Source organism: Gopherus flavomarginatus, chromosome 5, assembly GCF_025201925.1.
Source record: "Gopherus flavomarginatus isolate rGopFla2 chromosome 5, rGopFla2.mat.asm, whole genome shotgun sequence".
Classification (NCBI taxonomy): Eukaryota; Metazoa; Chordata; order Testudines; family Testudinidae; genus Gopherus; species Gopherus flavomarginatus.
The window spans coordinates 65,624,386-65,642,158 of NC_066621.1; the positions used below are offsets into that span (position 1 = coordinate 65,624,386).

The 17,773-nt window shown below is 40.8% G+C and overlaps 1 protein-coding gene across 1 annotated transcript in view; it reads right to left on the reverse strand.

Moving 5' to 3' along the window:
- Nucleotides 1-8,193: 8,193 nt before the first annotated feature.
- The window catches only part of KIAA1549L (KIAA1549 like), a 228,887-nt gene continuing 219,307 nt past the window's right edge, over nucleotides 8,194-17,773 (reverse strand). The window contains exon 20 of the mRNA XM_050955195.1: nucleotides 8,194-12,415. Coding sequence (XP_050811152.1) covers nucleotides 12,134-12,415 — 282 coding nt within the window. The 3' untranslated portion in view covers nucleotides 8,194-12,133. The remainder of the gene's footprint in view (nucleotides 12,416-17,773) is intronic.

Here is a 17,773-nt window from a genome sequence, read left to right on the forward strand (position 1 = left end):
TCAGAGAAGCTTTGAAAACAAGTTTCATCACGGGCCAGGGTACGGTGTGACTGCTGTGTTTGTTTCCCCTTGATGAACGCCCCCCCTTGATTGACTCATTCCCTGTAAGCAACCCATCTTCCCGCTTCTATTACAGCTTGCCTAAGGAAATAAAGTCACTATTGTTTAAAAATCATGTATTCTTTATTAATTCATTATAAAAAGAGGGAGAGAACTGACACGGTAGCCTGGGTGTGGTTTGGGAGGAGGATAGGAGGGAAGGAAAAGGCCACTAAAAAAGTTTCAAAGTGATGACAACCTTTTGGTTGGGCTGTCCACGGGGGTGGAGTGGGCGGGTGCACGGAGTCTCCCCCCATGCATTCTTACACATCTGGGTGAGGAGGATATGGACGTGGTGAGGGTGGTTACACAGGGGCTGCAGCGGCACTCTGTGATCCTGCTGCTGTTCCTGAAGCTCCACCAGACGCCGGAGCATGTCAGTTTGATCACGCAGCAGCCACGGCGTTGCATCCCACCACCGCTGATCTTCCTGCCTACACCTCTGATCTTCCTGCCACCACCTTTCATCTCAAGCGTCCCTCCTGTCCTTACGTTCACTGGCATCTTTCCTGTAATTTGATACCACATCCTTCCACTCATTCAGATGAGCTCTTTCATTGCGGGTCACTTCCATGATTTCCAAGAACATTTTGTCTCATGTCTTTTTTTTCTGCCGCCTTATCTGAGATAGCCTTCAGGATGGAGTAGGAAGGCTTGAAAAATTTGCAGCTGCATGAGGGAGGGAAAAAAGGGAGAGAAGTATTTTAAAAGATACATTTTACAGAACAATGCTTATACACTTTCACGGTGAACAACACTATTCACCTTACATAGCACATGTGATTTCACTACAAGGTCGCATTTTGCATCTTAATATTGAGTGCCTGCGACTCTAGTGTTAGAGATCTCACAGATGCAGGTCCGGGCAGCAGAATTCAGCTTGCATGTGTCCATGGTAAGCCATTGTCTTTCGGCTTCTGCAGCCTTCATATACACAGTGCCCTCCTTTCCCAAATACCAAGCAAATCCCGTTCAGTGCTGCTTCTTTCCTGTTAACATGCAGCACCAGAAACCACCCCCCACATCCAATTCTCTGGGATGATCGCTTTACCCCTCCCCCCACCACATGGCAGGTATCATGGAAGATCACTGCTAAACACCCTCCTTCCCCTCCCCCACCGCGTGGCTGGTAGCAGGGAAGATCCCTGCTAGCCAAACGCAAAAAAGCTCAGACCCATTCCCCCTCTCCTTTCCCCCTGCTTAGCTACCTGCAAGGAAGGATTTCTTTTAAGCAACAGGCAAACAGCCCAGTAGGAATGGCAATCTCTGTCCCCTTAATTAAATTCCTGAATTTCAACCAGGTTACCATGAACGATATCACTCTCCTGAGGATAACAAAGCGAGATAAAGAACGGATGTTGCTTGAGTGCCAGCAATCACCAGGAGCATACGCAGCTAGGCTTTGTCATGCAATGATACCAGATTACTTGCTACATGCATGGCGTGGTCAAGTGTCCTACCATGGAGGATGGAATAAGGCTGCCCTGCCCAGAAACCTTCTGCAAAGGCGCTTTTGGAGTACCTCCAGGAGAGCTTCATGAAGATGTCCCTGGAGGATTTCCGTTCCATCCCCAGACATGTTAACAGACTTTTCCAATAACTGTACTGGCCGCGAATGCATCCCAAGTCCTCAGGGCAAATTAATCATTAAAAAATGCTTGCTTTATATTTACAAAGCTACACTCACCAGAGGTCGCTTCCATGGCTTCATTGTCTGGGATAGTGGCTTGGGAGGGCTGGGAGGGTAATGCCGTTTGGGTGAGAAAAAGCTCCTGGCTGTTGGGGAGAACAGAGTGCTGTGTGCTCTCTGCAAGCTCGTCCTCCTCTTCCTCCTCATATTCCCCGTCCGCAGAATCCTCAGCCATGGCTGAGATTACCACCCCCACCTCGGAATCCACGGACGGGATGGGGTACTGGTGGAGGACCCCCCTAGAATTGCATGCAGCTCAGCGTAGGAGCAGCATGTTTTCGGCCCTGCCCCGGACCTTCCGTTTGCTTCTTTGGTTTTCTGGTAGGCTTGTCTGAGCTCCTTAACTTTCACACGGCACTGTACTGAGTCCCTGGTGTGGCCTCTCTGCATCATGGCCTTGGAAATTTTTTCAAATGTTCTTTCATTTCATCTTTTGGAACGGAGTTCTGTTAGCACAGAATCCTCTCCCCATATAGTGATCAGATCCAGTACCTCCCATGTGGTCCATGCTGGAGCTCTTTTTCAATTCTCAGGAGACTGCATTGTTACCTGTGCTGATGAGCTCTGTGTGGTCACCTGTGCTGGTGAGCTCTCCACGCTGGCCAAACAGGAAATGAAATTCAAAAGTTTGTGGGACTTTTCCTGTCTACCTGGCCAGTACATCCGAGTTCAGATGGCTTTCCAGAGCGGTCACAATGGTGCACTGTGGGATACCGCCCGGAGGCCAATACCGTCGACTTGCGGCCACACTAACTCTAATCCGACATGGCAATACCAATTTCAGCGCTACTCCTCTTGTCGGGGAGGAGTACAGAAACCGGTTTAAAGAGCCCTTTATATCGATATAAAGGGCCTCGTTGTGTGGACAGGTGCAGGGTTAAATCGGTTTAATGCTGCTAAATTCAGCATAAACGCGTAGTGTAGACCAGGCCTAATATTCTGGGACAACATGGCTACAACACCTGCATAGAACAACGATGTCAAAAGTCCCAGAAAAGGAGTGGGAAGGGAATATTATCAGGCAACAGCCCCTCTTTACCGCATGCTCCCTTCAAGAAAAGAAATCCAGGCAAGAGTAAACGACTTTCCTCTGCCGCTTCTGCCCCGTCTGAAAGGCGTGATGTGCACAGATATAAGGGAAGTAGCGAGTTGCAACAAAGATCCCAAGTTGACAGGGAAACTCCAGATACAAGACTTGGGATCTACAAGCCATCCCTAAATTCTGTGATGCCTGTGCTCCTGCCCCACACTTCAAGGCTTCACATACCTTCTCCATGGACGGAAGAGCAAAGCTCCAACATGTGGCTCTTTTAGTTTTATTTTCTTCTTCACTCAAGTTTTTATATATAAGGGGAGCATCAGGGCCTCAGGAGGTCACTCCGCACTCTTGGAAGCTCCAGTGATTCCAAGAGAGCTGTGTGATCACCATTAAACTGTAGGGCAGCATATTTCAAAAGATCATATCAAATGCTGCAAATAACTGTTTCAGTTACGTGTTTTACTCTGGAGGTGAGACAGAAAGGAAAACAGTAATCAAAAGGAGAAAAGTAAGGCATGCTCCACTATAATGATGGTAATATACAATCTTCAGCAAGCAGCCAGAGCAGCTCATCTATTGGAAAGGACACATCAGGAACCACCACCAGTTAGCAAAGCATGTTTTAAGATGTTTTATTTAATTTGCCAAAATTGCCAAGAAAGAACATATACAACTTCAACTAAGCAAAATCAACTAATATTAAAAACAAATTCTATGAAAGCATATACTTCTATTCTGTAATCACGCTACAATTCAGAATGAAAACAAATCCATTTGTAATGACCCAAACATGTTAACTGGTTATTTGTCAATGATATGTATAATTGTAGCATTAGTACTTCATGTTTTTAATCAAAAAGGATACAATGCCTGGATATTTCATTGTAATTGCATAGTATAGTATAAATATTCATTATTCTCTTTCAATTTAGTCTCCAGACTTTGTCTTACAAATGGCTGCTGAAACTCTTAATATGCAATTTTTCTTGATTTCAGAAATCTCTAATTTGCCCATTTTGAAAATGGGCAAATATGCTTGAGAAGTCAAGAACAATTTTCATTTCCACAACTTGTTACAGTGAAGAGGAATTATGCTGTGAACAAAGATAAAATAACTATTTTCATCATATGCAGGGCTAGTCCTTTTGATAATTCAAAGATGCAAAAATACATTTTAATTGAAAAGTGAGCTGATTTGCATGGAACAGGAAGCAATCCATGTAGTTAATATTTTATTTTAGGAAAATCTTCTAAAATTTAGAAGCTAATACTGGAAAGGCTTCTTAGCAAATATGAGAACAGCCTCAGGTGGAGTTTTTTCCTTTAAATAACAGCATTTTCCAATATTTTTAAAACATCTGGTAATTTGGAGACTCCTGTACAGTTAAAAAAATCCACAACAATAAACATTCTGTACTATTATAACAGCTTCCACCCAGGGATCTAAAAATACCTAACCAATATTAGTGAATTACACCTTACAACACACCTGAGAGGCAAGGCAATATTATTATCCCCCATTTCACAGATAGAGAAGCTGATGCTTAGCAAGGGTAAATTATTTATTCAATGTCACATAGGAAGGCTGTAGAAAAGACAGGAACAGACCTCGGGTCTCCCAAATCTGTGTTTTAACCACAGGACCATCCATCCTTTCTTTAAACAACAATATGATACTTGTGCAACTTGCTAAATGGATGGAAACAAGGGCTGACTCCTGCTCCCTTGAAAAATCTAGGGAAATTTTGACAATGGCTTCAGTGGAAGAAGGGAAATATATTTGTGTCTTTTAATGCATTTTCTACCACGTCATCAGCAAGCTTCAGCAAACAAGACACTGATCTATGGAATATCACAGCAGTTAATTAATATATACATTATCTTTGGGGCCTGATTCTCCTGTCACATCAGATTTATACCAGTGTTCTAAATGAAGTTACTTTTGATTTACACTGGTGTGAAAGCAGAATCATAAAATATATGTATACAGGAGGTAAAGTGTTAAATCAAGCAAAATGTTGAAGAACCTTTGATGCTGTATCCATTTTGTTTTTTTAGGAGACCAATACAACCATAGAGAAAATGTTACTTGAAGTTGGGCTAACAGTGCTGCATTGTTGAATTCTGACCTGTCATTCACATCCAAAGGCTAGCTCCATCTTGTTTTTGAGTTTTTTGACACTACTATTATTCTCAATGATGCTACTGTGTTTCTGGTACTATACTAGCTAAGGGCTGAATGCACAAGTCAGGGGGAAAAAAACTAAGTATTTGCAGTCTTTGTGGCATGCAAAGTTCTATGGAAACTAACTTTGGGTGGTTTCTTGCACTTTGCACGGTTCAGAATGTAGACAAGGCCAAAGACAGCGTGTACACCCAGAATGTACTTATACTCAGATTTTCCCTGTTTCTGAGGGTTTTTTAAAAAAGAAAACAAGAAAGAAACTAATTGTCCACTAAAAAAAGTACATAAAACTGATTTTAAACAGCTCTATTCAAACCAATAGTGCTGCCACTTTCCAATGTATGGTTAACCCACATTTCCTGTGAGCCCATACACTACAGGAACCAAGAGATCCTGCCACTTGCTATTTTACAGTGGTGACAGGCTTCTTAGGTCCTGGTCAATCAGCTGGCATAAGCTGCATTATTTTGCTGGTCGATGTGATCTACACTAAAATATCCATTTCTGAAAATTTAAGTCATTTAATTGAGCCTAAGAGCATATGTCAGAAGGAGCTGTTTAAAAAAAGTCATGTACACAGGCACTCTTCATATGGTCCCATTGGAGTCTGCTAAATCCAGTGCTCCATGCCACAGGTGTGTGACTTTAAATGATGCCATTGTATGCCATGGTGTTTTGAGAATAGTTTACATGGAACAGAAATGCATTCAGCCGCAGCAAACTAAGGCATATCCTTGAATATTTGATCTGCTTTGTAAATGTGTCACTCAGTGGAGACGATTTTCTGTACCATTTACACTCCTTGGGAGCCTTTATTGTCTACTATGTAAATGCATATTTATACAGTTATTAATTATTTATAGTCGAGTGTTGAAAACTATATTCAGGCACTTTTAAAAACAAGCATTATTTTGACCCAATGTAAGGTTTCATACAATATCTCTGTATTGTATTTAAACCATAGTCAAACCAGATATTATATACTTGATAAACTAGCAGCTCTGGGCCTGATTCTTTCACCAGCTTTATCCAGTGCTTGGGGCTAAAGCCTCTGCCATGCCTGCAGGGAGCTCGATGTAGCAAAGATGGCTCTAAGGGTCAGACTTTTAAAGGTATTTAGTTGCCTAAAGCTGCAGATAGACACCTAGTGGGATTTTAAAAACATCTAGGTGCTTCAATGAGGATTAGGCACCTATTGACTGTTGAAAATCCCACTGGGCACCTATTTTCTTCTAAATACTAAATTTAGATGCTTAAATACTTCTAAAAATCTGGTGCTAAATTACATTTCTGCCCCATGATTATGAGGCAGGCTGGCTGGCTGGTAGCCTAAGCATTGCTTTAATTCACATCTGCTTGTAATGGCTAATGATAAGCAGCTGTAACAGAGCACACTCCAGTTCGCTTAGTCCAGGTCCCGTCAGCACCTGTCCCACCACCACCAAGGCATCTATGCTACACTGGCTTTATGCCGTATGAGGATTCCCTGTACAGGGGACCTCACCAGCTGCGTCTTTAGGAACTGCGGGGCCCAATTCGAATACCCGGTGGCGGTCTGGGTCTTTGGCGGTGAGGGGTCCTTCACTCACTCTGGACCGCCCATCGCTGAAATGCTGCCGAAGACCTGGAGCGAGTGAAGGACCCCCCGCGGCTGAAGTGCCACCGAAGACCCGGACTGCCACCAGGTATATAAAAAAAAATTAAAAATTAAAAAGGCACCTAAGGTGCAGGGCCCTCTTAGGCACGGGGCCCGATTCCGGGGAATCGGCCTAAATCCGGTCCTGGTCTTTAGGGTAGTTTTCTAACTGCTTGGCACTGCCTCAGCAGTACAAAGCCACTATACTGGGGCAGGAGAGAGGGATCTGATTTCTGTGCAGTTACTTCAGATTTTCCCTGGTGCAAGTGAGAACAGAATTAAGCCCAGAATTAGTTTCGTGTCATTTCCCAGCATTGCAGTAGTAGCTAGGGATGATTTTCAAAAACCAATTACTTGGTCATCTTTGTTAAAATTCATTTTTTTAAATAGCAAATGAGCACCCAGTACATATGGTGAGCTAAAGATTTATAAATCTCATTTCACAAGCAAGGCTTTTGTATTGTTTGGTCAGGTTAGATATGTAGGGTTCCAAAAAGCATTCAAATCAAGGAAATCTGCTGTTCTGTTTCTGCACTCCTACAATTTAAAAAACATGGAAAAACAACCTCGTCCATACATAAATTGGCAAAACAATATCTCCCCTCTTGGCTCACAGTTCAAGAATCAAGCTGCTGCCCAGAGCAAAGGTTTATTTTGACCAAGGATTAAACCCCTGAAAGAGAGAGTTTGACAGATAAATTGTGATTGACCATTAGCTATACTGGCACTGTATGGCAGTGCTATGACATTTACACACAAAATACTATCTGTAAATAACATTATGCTCCTAAGGACAAATGCTGATATACATTTCACCTTGAACACTCACCCATTTGATTGAATTGCTCAACACACCAATAATTTTCTTTGGAGCCATTGCAGAGGATTGGTTACAAAGGATATGGTTCCACACATATTTTGAACAATGTGTATTATTTACTTCAAAGGCTGTATTTTGGCACAAACGTTAAAAAAAGAAAAGGCATGCGGGGTAGTGGGAATAGTATTTTATCCAACAGACTGGAGACAGGGTAATATATTGTGTGTACAAATATATTTGAATGCTTAGAATACATGGTATTTCTGTGTGAGAGATATTTTCCCGCTTTGTATTTCAGACCCATTGCACTCTACTGCAACAGTTCTTCAGGCCCAGAAATGCAGTCCCTATCAAGGCAAAAATCCTGGTGCAGTCAATGTGCCTGATTTCTCCTACAGTTTTATCCATGCAGCCCTAGGGATTCTTTAGGGTTCCATGGTGTACATTAAGGCTGTTACCCTGCGAACACTTAGACGAGCCACCAACACTGAACTCAATGAACCTACCCCACCACTGCCTTTTGCTTTTTCAGGCATTTAGATCAGTGCAGTGTGACTACAATGAGGGTGAAATGCCACCATCCCTATAATAAGGCTACAGTATATCAGTGCACAAGTGGGTTAAAATCCATTTGATCGCTACCATATTATAACAAGTGCACTGTATGATACTGCTTTTTTAATTTTACATTCAGATACATTCAAAATATATTAGAATGACATGTCATGTCAAGCACACTCTTGGTAACTAGAAGCCATTCTGCCAAACAGAAGCCTGATGTAATTCCATTGCCTCACATGGAGTTGTTCCAAGAATATGGCTTATTGTGGCCATAGAAAATAGCAGTAATTGGAGGCTTTAATTCACAGGCTATTTTGAGATAGTATGGGGTATAATATCATTGCCCTCTGTTAATTGGATATTCAGTGATCCTCAGCAATGAAAAGCAGTGAAGCTGTTGTAACCCCAGAATTTTCTGATCATCAGGAATCACCACGCCCGAAGGGACCTACAGATCCCAGACTGCATAGATACTCTTATTTTTGATATTATATTGAACATGTTCTCTCCCTAACCATTTTGTGGCCACGGCTACTCTGAAGCTATTTTACATGAACAAGAACGCTTCTTTAGGATCCATTCCCCACTTTTACAGAGTTGATAGGATTTCCATGCAATGCTACAGAGACATGACAAGACACAAATACTGTTCACATTTCTACTGTGTTCAGACTTCTCACAAAACCCAGATAAATTGGTTCTCTCAGGAAAAAAAAAAGACTATTTAACAAATCACTCCCCCTTACCCACCTCAAGTTACTGTTCTACAATTAATTACAAAGAACACATATTAGAGACAGATTGAGTGCTATAGCCCACATACTGTAATGCAGTTCAGCATTATCTTTCAATTTGAAGAGATTTTTCTTTTTTTACTAATGATTTACACATCTGAAGACTAGACATGGATAAGGATATCATCATTTCTTAGAAACAAAATCCTAAAATGCTAACATGGAAATGCTATTTAACAGAATATTAAAGATTCGTGCAGATCTGAGAAGTCACTTTCAGGCTAGGTTTTTTCCAGTAAAAATCAACATACTTCTGATGAGACTGCAACTCTAACTGGTAGGTCACGGTCTATTTCCTTCTTTTAAATCACTGTTGAAAAACTATATTGCAACTGCTGGCATACAAAATGTTTATTATATTACAAATTATTTGTACACTGTATTTTAACTGTGTCATTGCATTGTGCTCAGATAGCATAATTATAACATGATTTTTCTTTCCAAGACTGTCCTCACTGTCTTCATATAACCTTTTTCTGTAGTTCTTTTAAAAACTGCAAAATGATGTTATAAACAAGATAAAAAGCCATTATGAATGAAGAGATTAAAATTCATCTGTGAATAAAGTGCACGACAGTGTTTTTCTAAGTAAATCAGAGAATTTTGCAACAGATGGCACATCTTCAATACAATCCCAAACAGAATTAACTTTGGATATCTAACAGTTCTTCCCCAGGTGTGGGGGGTGGGGGAGTAGATTTAACTTTGCCATCATAGTTTTGTCTCTCTAGGACCAGGGCCAGCTCCAGGGGTTTTGCCGCCTCAAGCAGCCAAAAAAAAAAAAAAAAACTGCGATCGCGATCTGTGGCAATTAAGCGGGAGGTCCTTCGTTCTGAGTGGGAGTGAGAGACCCTCTGCCGAATTGCCGCCGAATACCTGAAAGTGCCGCCCCACTCTGGAGTTGCCGCCTCAAGCACCTGCTTGATAAGCTAGTGCCTGGGGCCGGTACTGTCTAGGAGGATGCTAAGCTAAAATTTAAATGAAAATTATACTGGTGAAAATTGCATGTAGATAAGGCCTAACAGAAAATTCAGCCCTGGTGTGAGAGAGTGCAGTTCCTACTGAAGCCAATGGGAATTAGTCCTGCTTACGGCAAACTGAATTTGGCCCAGTATTTATAAGCCTTCACTTTCAAATGCAATATTTTCAGGGAGACAGAAATTAACACAAAAAGACATTTGGATGCATTGTGTTACACTCATGAGATTAGTATTAGTTGGTTAATAGGGAACTGAGACACCAGTCTGTCGTCATTAGACTCATATTTATATGAAAGGCTGAGTTTCTTTGGTGCTTTGTTCATTCAATTATCCAACTGCCTATTTGTATACTCTAAGCATCGGGTATCAATCTTCACCAATAAATTGCTCAAGATTTTTCCCTTTTTTGCAATTGGTTTATGGTAATTTTCTGTCTATAATAGATTGGTCACGTGTATAAATATACAGCATATATTTACATAGAGATTACAAAAATACATTTCATTTATATCTAATTAAGTAACAAAAATGAAATTTCACATTTGTTTAAAGATCAACTAGCATTCCAAAATCTTTGAATAGTTAAGGTCTTTAGAGCAGGAGACATCTGTTTCTTCCAGGGTGGCTATGCATCACTATCTGGAATGAGTTTTTTTAATTTTAATTTTTTGAAAAAATAGCTCTGTTTTAAAAGTTTGTGCTTCAACAATTTCAACACCTCATTCCAATCTTTTCTTTTCCTGTCCAGTCAGTTTTTTTCAAATAGCCATAAAGCTAAACCAAGCTCCCGTTCTCACCTCAGTAAAGACCAAAGAAACTCATTACGAAAATGGAATGACCAGATAAAATAGCGTATACATCTGAAGCTGAATAAATTAACAGGATGAACAACATTACCTTTAACTTCACTAGCCAAACATGCCCAGAACACAGCATCCCATAAGCAACTTCAGTTCCCAAAGCTAAATTATTACTGAAGGAACTGGAAGTATTTTGCATAATCTCCTAACTATTTTGTGTGAGATTGCAAAAGATGAATACTGTCAAATTCAGCTGGTTAGGGTTTTGTGAAGGTTGGATTCATATAACAGTGCAGTATAACCTTTATCTTGAGCAGTCTATACTCATTGTAGGTACAGCAAATAACCCCCTTTTTCACAGAACAAAAATATTTTGTTAAATCCACACTTGTTTACTTATTTACACTTTAATGTAATCAATAGGCCCTCTACATTCAGAATTTCCTACAGAGACTGAGAATTCTAGAGTTCGTGTATTCATTGCTCCAGTGTAATCAAAGTCAATCACAGCTTCAGGTAGCATTCTCTGGCATCACTTTACTAGATGTCATTGTTCAAGAAAGAGTACAAAGCACTATGTTAAATAGAGGTCTTCTTGTCAAAGCAGGTGTATTCATTATTCCAGGCTGGATAGATTTGCTCAAGGTTCTCAAATTTACCAGCTTCACAATGCATTCAGAATGAATACCTCTTGAATGTAGGGCAAAACTCAAATAATCATTTTTCATTTGTGGGTTTCTGAAAGCTTTTAGCACCCACTTCCGTTGTTAATCTTCCTTCCCATCGTGCAGCATAGGCTTTCTTAATATTGTAAACACATTCTCTGTAACTCAACAGTGGCATTAGTGAACACTGAAGCCACCAATTACCCCAATACAATTAACTCTCTTCATAGTCTTCTCTTCTTTCTGGCCTTTGCTGGGACTATTTACAGGGTACATTGTTTATATTACTTATTCACGTCAAATTTTTGTGGTTTGAATGTGGTCTCTAGAAGGAAAGGACTGATGTTGCTTTGCTGCATTCAGCCCTGATTATTTTGTAATGAACTATTAATATGATCTCTATCACAGAAGATTTATGGCCTTTAGTTTACTCAGTACTACTGTATTTTCTTCTTTAATCACAGAAATAAAATTGACATGCAGAAGTTATTCTAGACAGTTCTACTTTTGTGCCCCTGATTCTTAATAGACTGTAGTATTACATAGACGTATGTTTAATAGCATCCTAGTGACAAAGGGCTCATAGGACAAGAGCTAAGTGACAAACAATTGCATATCATAAATAGATCTTATCAGTATTAAAGAGTTGCCTGGCAGCATCTCCTTATCCAGCAAACAGACAGAGTCCATATCTTCAAGTCCTCTTGTTCTATTTCATTCCATTTCACAATAACCTAGTGTTAATCTTTCAGGAGAAAAATGCCATCACTCTGGCACAAGTTGCAGCAAGTTTTTAACTGAAAATTAAGACTTACTTCCTTGGCTACAACAAGGTATGTGATACAAACACTGTGCACAAAGGTATTAGACCTGGAACTCAAACATGTCTGTTTGTTTCTTGGCCAGTTTAGCAACCTCCTCTCTTATTGCCTTCACTAGAGCAGCTGTAGAAATGTTGGTAAGAGCTGTGTCAGAAGGGTCAGCTTCTGAGAGGCTATGCTGAGAAGCTGCAGTAGAAGGCAACGGAGCCTGTTCCAGACTAGGATGCATGTTTGCTGGCTGACTGTACTGGCGGGGAAGTCTTGAAGGAGAGTTATGTTGGTAGCGTGATCGTGGATAAGCCTCTATGTAACCAGGGAGTGGAACCTATGGAAGAGAACAATCACACAAAATAGCTGGCCTTCAGGACACCTATTATGTAATCTAACACTCCAGAGAACTCCATGCAGTAGGATTCAAATGAACATATGCCTCTTGGGGCCACACTAAGAGAAAGCAGACTTCATTCTCATAGTGCCACTTTACTGTGTACATTTTTGTATGTGCTGTTTGTAAGCAACAACCAGTGTTAAGTTCCCAGCTATCCAAATTGTGTGAACAAATTCTCTTTGCAGAGGAAAAAAAACTCTACATGCTAAACTAATCACCACTACAAGGGCAGATAAATGCCTCGTTGAAAGTGTGTCCCTTTATTATTTTGTATGATTCTTTGCTTTCCTATAGCTGATTTCAATACGTAGATTTATCACAGTATCCTGAAAAATATCTAAGGCATAAACTATAATTAAAAAGCCAAGGGAAGGAGAAAAGAGTTTGCTGGCTTGAAGCATCGCTGTCTAATCCACATGAAGCAAACAGCCAGGTTCTGAGTCTTAAAGCTCCCAATAAAAACTGACAGTGGACATAGCATTAGATACAGGCTATCTGGGTCACTTGCAGGTTTAAATGAGTGTAAATGGTGGATTCTCTGTAATTTGAAGTCTTTAAATCATAATTTGAGGACTTTAGTAACTCAGCCAGAGCCTAGATCTATTACAGGACTGGGTGGGTGAGATTCTGTGGCCTGCAATGTGCAGAAGGTCAGACTAGATGATCATGATGGTCCCTTCTGACCTTAAAGACTATGAGTTTATGAGTTCAGCACTAAGGAGCTGCCTCACCATTTACTAAGGGGAAAAATGAAGTGTTTAACCTGTCTGCTAAAATTGGGAAGGGTGGCCAACTTGAGCCTGATAAGGAGCCAGAATTTACCAACGTACACTGCCAAAGAGCCATAGTAATACATCAGCAGCTCCCCCATCCCGCTCCCAGTGGCTCCTACCCACTGGCAGCCCTGCCAATCAGCACCTCCCCCTCCCTCCCTGCACCTCCCGATCAGCTGTTTTGTGTCGTGCAGGAGGCTGGGGGGTGGGGGAGGAGCAAGGGCACAGAACACTCAGGGAAGGGGCAGGGTCTATGGCAGAGCTGGGGTTAAGCAATGAGCACCCCCCAGCACATTGGAAAGTTGACGGCTGTAGCTCCAGCCCGAGAGTCAGTGCCTATACAAGAAACCACATATTAACTTCTGAAGAGCCGCATGCGGCTCCAAAGCCACAGGTTGGCCACCCTTGCTCTATACCCATCATTGCACAGCTGGCTATGTGCTTTATTGGACAAGGAGCTTTGACTTCTCTGAAACATCAGGTTTTATGGCCAAATTCAACTGTGGTGGAACTCTTAACTCAAATGCAATTATACAAGAGATGAATATGGTCCATTGTGTCAATCAGAAATAAAGGTAATTGGAAGATTTTATTCCCACATTGGAACAGATATGCCACAGTTACACTTCAGTTTTACTTTGCCCTAACTCCATTGATTTCAGTGGCATTTCAGTGGCTTAAACTAGAGTACCAGTGAGGAATCAGGCCCTTCATCCCTATGGGATACTAAATGTTGCAGGTGCAACATTCTGATCCACCATGGCAAGCTCTAAACTGAATTTGAGGAAGTTTAGAACTCAGTATCTAACTAATTTTATTTGTTTTGCAAATTGGTAAAGAAACAACAGCATTTAATTTTAAGGGATGTTTTAAGCTACTGTATTTCAAGTTGTGGTTCATTTTCTTAATTAGACAAAGTAATTTTACCCGAGAGAGAGTTTACTGATACAGAGTAACCATTTTAAATCCAATTAGAAAAAATGAAAAGAAATCTCACTGATTTTCAGATTTGGAGTGATTTGCACAATATCCTATGGTCATCATAAATCAATAGAAAAGCCATTAAAATGTATAAGCATAGAAAAGATAGCTTGATAATTCTTTTTCTTTTAATTAGAAAAGGACATGGGGCCAGATTTTCAAATTAATTTAGTTCCCATTTAAGCATCTAAATGAAGTCACCAAATGTTCAGCACTTAGCAGGTTCCACGGAGAACAATCAGAGCTGTTGGGTAAACCATTGATAGCTGAGCACCTTTGGACATTTGGCCATTTTATTTAGGTGACAAATGGGAGCTCTTGGGCACTGAACTTCTGAAAATCTGGTCACTAAGGGATGGATTTTCAAAGATATTAGGTGTCTAAAGTTGCAAATAGGTGCCCGTGGGATTTTGAAAAGCACCTAAACAGGTAGAGAGGGGGGACAAACTGCTTACGGCCTTTTGAAAATCCCATCAGATGCCTATTTGCATCCTTAGGCCCCTAACTATCTTTGAAAATCCGGTCCTTCATATTACATATGCTTCGCAAGATTCAGGGTATTTCCATCCACTTGATGCACAAAATATAAAATCCACCAGGAATAGTATTTGCTTGAGTACTAGATGGAAGTGGTATTTAAATACAGCCAAGAGGTTGCACCCCTTTTAAGTACAGAATTGGACTGATCACATAGCAAACATTCATATTGAACAATAAATAAAAACCATTAGAGGTCACTATTTTACTGCTTTTACTCAGCAGCAACTGAAGATTTGCTTGGACAATCATAACCCCACCAGATACATTTCCCTTCCTCCACCAAATATAAAGCTTAAAATCTTTGCTTTTCTTTGAGAAAGTAGTGCATTAAAGTAAATGAAGCTTAAACTAAATTCTCACAATTTCACCAATATTTGGTATTTTTTAAAGCCCCAGCTCCAGGAGGCATGTGATTAGTGGAGAATCTGAGTTTTCATTTTTTAAAAAATAAGGTTCTAGCCCTCATGGTTTCAGAAAGAAAGCATGAAAACAAGTCCCAAAAATACTCTAAAGGCTCACAAACCAGAAGACAGAGAAAAAACTCCAAATGTTTTCTTTTTAATTTCATGATTTTGAGGACCAATTCATGATTTTTAACACATTGAATTGGCAATATTGTGATTCTATTCCATAGTGACAATTTTCAGATTCAGGAGGTCCCTGGGCATGATATAAAGCATTTGGGGGCAGGATCTTGGTTTAAAAAAAAAAAAGGATATTTTCCCCCATTTTTTCTTTTCTTTCCCTTATCTAATAAGTAACCCTACTTCCTGGCTGCGGGCTCATAAGGAGATGCCAGCCCCCTGTTTAGCAGGATGTAGAGTCTAAAAGCTCTGGCAAGTAAATGTAGATGAAGGAAATCTGCTGCCTTCTCCTCTAGGAGAGGGATTCATACCTCCTCCTGCCACAATGATCTTTTGTGAGCCCTCCCCACCCCCCAAAAAATTCTTCCTCTCTGCTTCCTCATATACAAAGATGGGAACTACTGCATGTAGCAGCTGCTCCAATACCGGTCCTATGACTCTTCCCCTCCACTCCCCACCGGGCTCTCTGGCCTTACCAGAGTGTATCCCATTCCAAAGGAAGGAATGGCAGCCTGGAGTTTCCCTCCAGCTCCATTCACCTTCTTCAGAGTCGTCAGTCCCCATTTCTTGGCAAATAAGATCTGGCCATCACTTCCTTGGGCTATAGACAGGAAGTAGGACCATATGGAGCAAAGAGGTAAAAATTAAATACTTCACCTATGTGTTTCAAAGTAGAAGTCTAAACTTATTAGTATAGTTCCAAGGGGCCTACTGAATTTGAAAGAGCCAGTAGGGTTACAAACCAGGTTTACTACAAACTAACAACTAAAATTCTCCTCTGAAAAGGGACTCTAAAAATGACACCAAAGGGCACCATATCCCAAGGACTTCTTTTCAGAAGATACTTTTTCTAATGGCCTGTGCTACAGATTCAATCTGGAATCAGAGTCCAGCTGAGTTCTTTTCTTCTCATGCAGCATTAATAAAGGTCTGATAGGCCAAATGGAGTCCTAAGCAATATCACTTTGTTTCCAGTAGAGTTGCATGGGGTAACTTATTGGCCCTGCAATGGCAATTAACTAGACAATTCTATTGATATACAAGAGGAAATTGAATCCATCTCCTTCTCTGTTATAGCTGAATTGGTTCTGCAGTAACAGGAGTAAACTGAATCCACAAAGGGAGCAGATTTGTTGAGGAAGAAGTTACCATTTTTAAAAAGTCACTTTACAGGAAAGTGGGAAAACAAAATCTAATTGTGAGAAATGGTTTCAAATATGAAAAACTACTCTAGTTCACCTTAAGTAGTTAAGTATTCACCCACAAAAGCTCATGCTCCAAAACGTCTGTTAGTCTATAAGGTGCCACAGGATTCTTTGCTGCTTTTACAGATCCAGACTAACACGGCTACCCCTCTGATACTTACGAACTTTGCATTTCTTTGGAATATAGCTGTCTCTTGTACTGTACTACAAAGCTACTTAGTGGACTGTCAAACTAAATATTATAATAAATTTGTGCTCACATATCTAAAGCATGAGTTAACCCTGTAATGACCACGGGCTACAGTACAAACAGCTAATAATAAAACAATTTATTTTACTTTTACTGAACACTATCTGTTCTAATTTTAAGTATCCTTCAGCTACTTACTCTCAGGCTCAACTGGGCTTAATGGAGCAACAGAAAGCCTAGTCTTTTTTCAGTCTTTATTATAAAAACATTCTACTTTTTACCAGTAAGAGAAATTAAAACTCTCATGCTCCATTTTTGTATCCTCCTCCCAGTCTCATCTTCACACTCTCGCCCATGCTAGTGAAACATTCCCATCCTTTCATGAGCTGACCTCTTGCTCCTCTTCAAATTTCTCCCCAAAATACAATTCTTCCACAAAGCTTTTTTAAAAATGTGAGATTCTTATACCACATCTGTCTCATGATAGTATAAATGGCTTCAATCCCAGGCAATGCCCTGGCTGTTTTGTGCCATTCCCCTTGCCTGGGGGGGAGTGAGTAAGGCTCCACCACAGCACTCCCATGCCACATCCTGTGCCTGTGACTGGAACAAACGGCATAGGCATGGCCAAGGTACCCTTGAACCTTGGCAATACACATCTCATGTAAAAAGCCCTTTGGCGCACGTTGCTCCACATAAATGGACTGGTGGCTTTTTGCTGACTTGATCCCAATACAGTTTGATATAAGACAGTTAGCTATTTGCATGTTATATGTAAAGTTAACAGTCACCGTTCTCCACTGCCTCTGAGATACAATCAGACACAGTGAAGAATGGTGGCTGTAGGGAGCTAGTTGTGGCTTCCCAATCCCTCAGCTGCCCTATTCAAGCAGAAGTTAGAGCCCCCAGTGACGGATCAGGTGCAGTGCAGCTAGGTTCTCCTTCCCACCCTGTCTCTGGCGTTTCCCCAGCCTGTTCCCTCTTTCTCATTTCTATGACATCTCTACTAGCTTTACATTGCT